A 7,315-nucleotide genomic window follows, 5' to 3' on the forward strand; every position below is an offset into this window, starting at 1 on the left:
CGTTTATTTTCTCAATTGGAAACGTTTTTCATGTGCGTGCTGTGCAAGTACATTTGACCGGCCACAAATTGAAGGAATATTTTTCTGTTTTCACCTGTTCTGGTCATTACGGCGCCTAAAATAACAGTTATTTGACAGATTTTCACAACGCGGCGTTTTAGGCCAATAGAATAAAATAAATCAGCCGGGGGCGTCGGACGAGAGCGAATTCCAAATATATATCAGTCCCCTTTTTTTAACTTTAGTAACCTGAGTGCCACATTGGCAGATCGCTTCGAAAGGTTAGATTGAAATAGATTTTTAAATTTTTTTAATTCGCTTCAGATTTCCTAAAAATCTTTAACTTAACAGGATACAAGCTCAGTGAAGGTAAATGATATTTCCTGAATTTTAAGCGATCTAATTCATCGTATCTCATGAAACATCTGAGCGGAGGTGATTTCTCCATGTGACAGAGATTAATTCAAAATTCAGCAAATAAGAAAGGGATAAAACTGACAATCAAACCACGGAAGATTCCGTGATATCCGTGGCTATATAAACTTCGCATCTAAACAAGTTAACCCCACATAAACGACTAGCAAACCCAACAGTGACAACACATAGATATCTGGAACAACTGAAGCTGCATCTCCCTGGAAGCTGTTAGAATATTTCATTGCAAATCGAACGGCGCCATGGTTTTGGACTCAAATGCAACAAATTCAGCCTCGTTCGGAAACTCTACAAATTCTTCAGAATCGAATAGTTTTGCACGGTGGCCAATGTTCGACAAAGTCAGAATGATCATACTTGCGTTACAGATTGTTGTCTTTCTTGTGGGAACGGTCGGAAATGTTCTCGTGTGCATCGTTGCATCGCGAAAGAGGAACTTGAAGATCGTTGGCAATCGTTTCATTCTAAATTTGGCCATCGCTGATTTGGGTGTTCTTTTTATAAGCTTCCCTATGTGGATCAGCAAGGAATTCAGTATCTCTTGGCCTTTTGGAGAGTTCCTTTGCAAAACATTCCAGCCATTCACAGATATTTTCTATGGTGTTGGAATCGGATGCATTACGGCCATTGCACTCCATCGCTACAGAATGCTAGTTCACTGCATGAAACCGCAAATGAGTGTTCAAACAGCTAAGCGAGTACTGTTCTTTATCTGGCTTCTCTCATTCTTCATCGTTGTAATGCCGTTATTTTTCGTCATGGAGCTGAGAAAAATGCCGTTCACAGGAATACGGGTGTGTGAGCCATTATGGCCCACCAAGTTAGCTCAACAGATGTACTACACAACAATCACAATTTTTTTTTACTTCGCACCTTTGAGTATTATCTCGCTAACGTACATTCGTATCCGAACTAAACTAAAAGATAGCATTCGCAAACATGACAGCTACCGTCGCTCAAGCTTTAAAGCACATGAAACTGTGTCTCATAAAGAGACTGCCTCTAGGATTACGCAAAACCGTCGTGCTTTGCGTCTTCTGGCTCCTGTCGTCGTCGTATTCGCAGTTTGCATGGCACCCTTCAATTTTCTGCACTTGATCGGATCATTTATCAGAATAAGAGGCTCTATACACACTGCGATTGCCTTCCGTTTCTTCGTTCTTTTACTGGTTACCAACGCTTCTGCTAACCCCATTATCTACTCTGTCACGAACTCGGATTTTCGTCGCGATTTTAAGCAACTCTTGCGTTGCAACACGGACGGATGTTGTACTGATACCACGGAAGGGCTCAGCCTGACAACATTTCGACGGAGTTCGTCTTCCTTTGGCAGGCGCAGCACCAAAGAACGACAAAGAGGTTCCCTTCTCATCGAAAGAAGAAGAAGTTCGAGTTCTAGCCTTAAGAAAAGCTCCAAGAATTCCTCCGAGAAACTGCAAGCTAAAACAAACGATGAATTAGCAGAAGGAAAACCCGATAAACGAGTAGATGGATAGCAGGTCGACACTGAACAGCAATTGGCGAACCCCTAAACAATGTTCTGTTACCTCTGCTGCCTTTTCATAATACATAACACTTAATACTTTCCAGAGTAAATAGTAACGAGGAGAAGTTCTTGGGTGCACAACAGAAACGGCCAAGAAAAATGAGCGGATAGTAGTCAAGCTTTGGGTTACAGAATGCCTCGGTTAGAGTTGGTACCGGCCACACTTCTGATCTAGCCAACAAAAGAGGATTCCAGCTCGAGCAAGTATAAGAATTCAAATTTAGGAACACATCCCTAAGTTAATCTCGCCTTTTTACACGGCTCTGTAAATTTACATACTTTGTGTTATGAATCTACATCAATCTTTTACGAACATTTCCAAAAGTCAACAACGGGTGCTGTCAGTTATTAATTCAACCTTTTTTAAACCAACATTTACAACAAGGAACTCTACTTTAACTCTCTTTCAATCTTCGCATTTCAAGAAGTGTTTACGACCTCTCGAATCGACTGCGTATCTGCTGTGTTTTTAGAAGCTCGCTTCAATTAGGTTTAAGTGATTTTTTCTTCATTCTGCGAATAAATTAATGTCAGGAAAAAGCCAAAATTCAAGGGTTGCTCTTTGAACCGGATCAAGCATACCACTTCCGTTTTCATCGAGTTTTATTTGACATTATAGGTGGTAAGTTTTCTCAGTTTCATTTTTTAAATTTTCAAGAAAAGGAAACACAAAGCAAGTATTTACTCCAGATTTTAGCATATTAAAGCAAAATGTTATTGCTTAACATATTGAAAATGCTGCCAAAAAGCGTTTCCAAATATAAACAAGATGGGCGAAAAAACTCCCACAGCTTGATGATCGATTCCTTCCGTGTAAAAAATTATCGGCCTTTTGACAGGCCGCTAAGAAGCATTTCAGATGGGATTTTAGTGTAATTCATAGCTGTCTTGCTAATGCATATTATAAAAAGAGCAACTCAGTTTTGTCAAGAAAAGACATATGCAGGATGGCTGTTTACATATCGGAATAATGAATGGACAATTTGGAGCCGAGTACGAGAGGACGCCACAAATTGGATCTTTAATTCAAGACGTGTTAGACCAAATTGTTTCTGAAAGTTGGAGAAAAATCTTTTGAGACGGAACGAAATTGGTTTTTTCACCTAAAAAATTGCGGTCAGTAATTGATTTTACAATTCATTATTTAATACGCACGCTCTCTGCAGGGACTCTTTTCATTTAAATTGTTAAAACCTTTGCTTCTTATCGTCACATCACGATCGATGTTATAAACCTCTTATCAGCCAGCTTTGTCTTAATGTGTTCAGTCCACCCTCAAGGCGAAAGACTCTACGTCTGCTGGTTTGCACTGATTCAGAGTTTTTTTGGTATCAAATAGGTCCGCAATGTGCTCGTGTGTGTGTGTGTGTGTGTGTGTGTGCAGTACGTCGACTTACCACGCTCTCTTGCCTTCAGTGAAGAGAGCTGAATTCCCCTTTCACTTTCCTCGGCTTAACTCCACGATGCATTTAGACCTATGTTAAGCGAAATGGCTCGAAAACCTGACGAAGATTAACAGCAACGCTAGTAAACAGTATTTTAGAGAGAAAACGTGGCCTCTCTTCTTGATGTGATGTAACGAAAACCCGATCGGTTATTTATTCTAAATTTCAGGTGTAGTGTAATGATATATTAAAAGTTGCTGTGATGTTGTTCGATCGAAATTTTTGTTATCGTTATTTCATGCTGAAGAACCTGTGTTTTGGAGTTTGAAAATTGTCGAGTGTCATGATGTTAAAAAAACCCAACGGGGTAATTATTACAAAAAGCGTTTTTTCATCTAAACTGAAAAACATGAACATGGATCAAAACTGCGATTGTGACAGGTGTGAAAATCATGCCCTAAAGATAAGGTACACTGTAAAGACTGAAGCATTACACACACACCCACACCCAAACACATAAGAAAAAAGAATTCTGCAGATCTACTGATAAGGGATGGACAACTATGACGTGTTTCCTTGATTTTTTTTTAATTAAATATCATCCAGACTCACCGACTATCAATTTAATCGGCAGTTTTATATTTTGGGTCAAAAATAGAAAAAAAAAAGAGTTTTCTTTTTCAAAAGCAATTGCAATGTAATTTCACTTAAGACACGCAAATCACAGCGTGTTGTATTTCAATAACTATTTTCACGATAATTAAAGTTTTATCGTTATTGCAGAAGTAATAATCTCCAGGAGATCTTGTATCTTCTTCTAAAAATAAGACTTCTTTTTCTGGCAGTTATCATGTAATTAGCAACTGGGATAACAAACTACTATGGCCTAGTTGTGTGTAAGAAGAGTAATATAATAAAACTTCATAGATCTCTTGTCCTTCTTGTCGGCTGGTGGTGACTGGGAACCTTTTTAAAATGTCACTTATGTCGTGTGTATTAATCTGTAAGTACTGAGGCAGTTTAATGACCTTTCCACGTATGAAAAGTCGAGAGCGCAATTGTTCGAAGAAGACAGACAAGTACACGTTATTGAAGAGAATTACAGGAAAAGCATCTTTCATGAGAAAAAAGCGACTTCTATAAAAGGCAATCAACTCTTCATGAATCTAGGAGTTCCACATAACATTTCCATGGTTACTATGGAAGAGAATGGAATGGTGCAGACTGTCGATAAAGGTTTTCCTAAGCTACACGATCAAAAAGTTTGAGAAGAACCATGGTTGCATCTAACTGTTAACTGGGTATTTTTACAGACGGTCTGTTCGATAGTCAGTCAAAGTGTTACGCTTTTGCAATTTTTTTCGCTGTTGCCTTTTTATTCATGGAGTAAGCGGAAAAAGGTAATTTGTGCAGTACTTCGGTAAAGCTAGATGTTTTTTGTTTTCTCTCTATCACCTGTCAATAAACAACGAACGAACGGAATCTTCTCGCTAGTACACTGGTCTGGCTTCTCTTTTTTTCATTTAAATGTAGGCGTCTGCCTTTAGGCTGAACGTTCTCTTACGAAATGGGAGGATCGCTAAAGCATCCCGTATTGCTCGTGGTCTGAATGACTGGCGAGGTCATTTTAGCTCAGTGGAAGAGTATTCAATCCACTTTGTGATTCAGACTTTCTCCTCCTCCACGCTTGTGTCGACATCTCTCCATATGCGACAATCGAGCTAAAATCAACCCACGATCTTCTTCAATCCAGTAAAAGTCAAGAGTTAGAGTTTTTGGGAGGCCTGAACGTCAGTCACAAATGATGACGTTTCCTTTCGTCAGTATTTGAACTTCAAATGAATGATTCATGGGAACACTAATTAGATTTTGCCAACCAAGCACAAGTATGTTTCATAATCGTAAAAAAATCAATAATGAAGTTCTCACGTACCGTATAATTTAAAACGATTATAAACATTAGAGAAGGTGTCTGGAAACAAAACACTTTCCTAACGGTGATTCGTCCGTATCGAGGTGTGAACGAATGCCATCGGAACTAATTGCAAGTTTCCGTGTTGTATGGTTACGCATGCTCAAACGATATCCCATGTTGTCCTTCGTGGTGCTCTGGCAAGCTAAGTTGCCGCTGGCTTATTTTTTGGATTTTTTTCCAATTAATTTGGTCACGCATTGTAAACATCGGCGTCATCTTCTCACGACCTTAACGCTTGACCCTAAAGTCTGCGAGAAAACACTTATTGTCCTATTGTTAACGGCCCTAGGGAGCAGAGAATAACTTTCCCTTAATACTTGTCGATATTAATTTCAACCTCTCGTGTGTTAGCTAATGATTTTTTTTCAGACTGAACGAGAAAAGCTTGGAGAAGTGAACCTGTTCTTGGGCTACAATTATTACAAGTCGTCAGTACTTTTGATTAGAGCTGTTTTGGTCTAGTTCCGCCGAGGAACTGTATACATATATATCATTTCATACAAAATTTTGTCGTACATCTTTTAATTGATTACAGATAAAGTTTCAACCTCCAGTCAAATTTTTGAAACAGCCGAATTCTGTCGACAACTACAGCTGACTTCTACAGTTAATAGCGGAAGAGCCTCGTTAAAGTTCCCATCTCTTGTAAAATTCAACCTAATGTTTTTAACTCTTCATTTGCAGTCTTAGATAATCTTTTCAGCCCTGAAGCTTGTTCCTTGTTTTTATTCTTGTCTCGTTATTGTCTTTTTACTCTGGAAATGGTTTGTGTTAGGGTTTTCCTCCATGCAAGGAAGTTTTTCGAAGTCCTTCAAACTATTCTCAAATGATAGCTGTGATGATTCAACACAAAGGTTCACTTCTAAGTTTAGCTTCGTTGTCTCATTCGAAAACTTTCTTCGCTAAGGAATTGGTCACCAATGACTTTGCCACCTTGCGCTTCCGTGGCTTCTAACGCTAGCGTAATGAAAGAAAGAGCAATATTTAAATAATTTATTATTTCATGACACGGTTTAATCAAGCGGATGAGAAATGTCCTGGAGAGGCTCCAAAAGTTATAATTGGTGTTTGAATAAAGTTTGTCTGAAGATCAGGTCGCTGAAATCGACGTCAGTAAATGTCGCTGACAACCGCCACTTTTCAGGTTTTACTATCTACTCTCAAGGTCTAATACCAATTGTTAGGTGCATTATTCAGCGGTTAAATCCAAGTTTACTCTTAGTGTATGGAATGTAACGGCTGGATCGCCAAATGAAAAACAAACATATCTAACTAACAACCAAACTTTGATATAACCAAATTTTTTCACTCGTTCATTCAAGCAGTACTATCTCCTAAAAACAATAATAATAACAAAAAAAAACAAACAAAGGGAAGCTTCTAGGGCACGACTACTGACTAAAGTTATTTTCTCTCCCTCTCTTCCTAGTTTCTTCCCTAGAGAAGACATGAGCTGGTGTCAAATAATTAACCGCTTGAGACTTATCTGCAGCTTAGTAATTACAGCGAGAACTCGAAGTACATTTTTAACTTCTCTACTGTTCGCCAACTGAAACTCCTCCGGTACATGAATTGTTTTCCAGTCTCCTTGGCAATTTTAGTAAGCGGAGTTTTACCGCAGACCTCTGTGTAATAACTCTGTACCACAAAATTAACACAATAAAAGAAAAAAAAAGAAAAAGAAAAATGCGTTGGAAGAAAGGGAATAACAAAAAAAGGCTGGTTGCAGAGAATCCAAAAGCTTAAAGTTTTATTTGTGTATGTTCATTGCCAAACTTCTTTCAACAATTATATCATTGTTAATTATCTTGAATAACGGAGCTCATGCTAACTCGTTCTAACAGCCTTGCGGTTCTTAAAAGCGTTGAATTGAAAATCCAAGAAAGAATTTAATAATCCCACTAATGTTACCCCTAGGAGCTTTTTTGAAGAATTTACATACAACCAAGCTCGTTCATGCAGAACTGCTATACT

General features: G+C 38.5%; 1 protein-coding gene across 1 annotated transcript; it reads left to right on the plus strand.

Moving 5' to 3' along the window:
• The first annotated feature begins 386 nt into the window (after positions 1-386).
• Positions 387-4,227, plus strand: LOC131769663 (neuropeptide Y receptor type 6-like). Its single transcript, XM_059085402.2, has one exon. It carries the CDS (start codon positions 678-680, stop codon positions 1,929-1,931), a length of 1,254 nt encoding a protein of 417 aa, XP_058941385.1. The 5' UTR covers positions 387-677; the 3' UTR covers positions 1,932-4,227.
• The last annotated feature ends 3,088 nt before the right edge of the window (positions 4,228-7,315 follow it).

Source organism: Pocillopora verrucosa, chromosome 3, assembly GCF_036669915.1.
Source record: "Pocillopora verrucosa isolate sample1 chromosome 3, ASM3666991v2, whole genome shotgun sequence".
Taxonomy (NCBI): Eukaryota; Metazoa; Cnidaria; class Anthozoa; order Scleractinia; family Pocilloporidae; genus Pocillopora; species Pocillopora verrucosa.

Excerpts from the sequence above, each read along its gene's own strand:
- LOC131769663 (XM_059085402.2), top strand. The coding sequence starts at position 678 with ATGGTTTTGGACTCAAATGCAACAAATTCAGCCTCGTTCGGAAACTCT.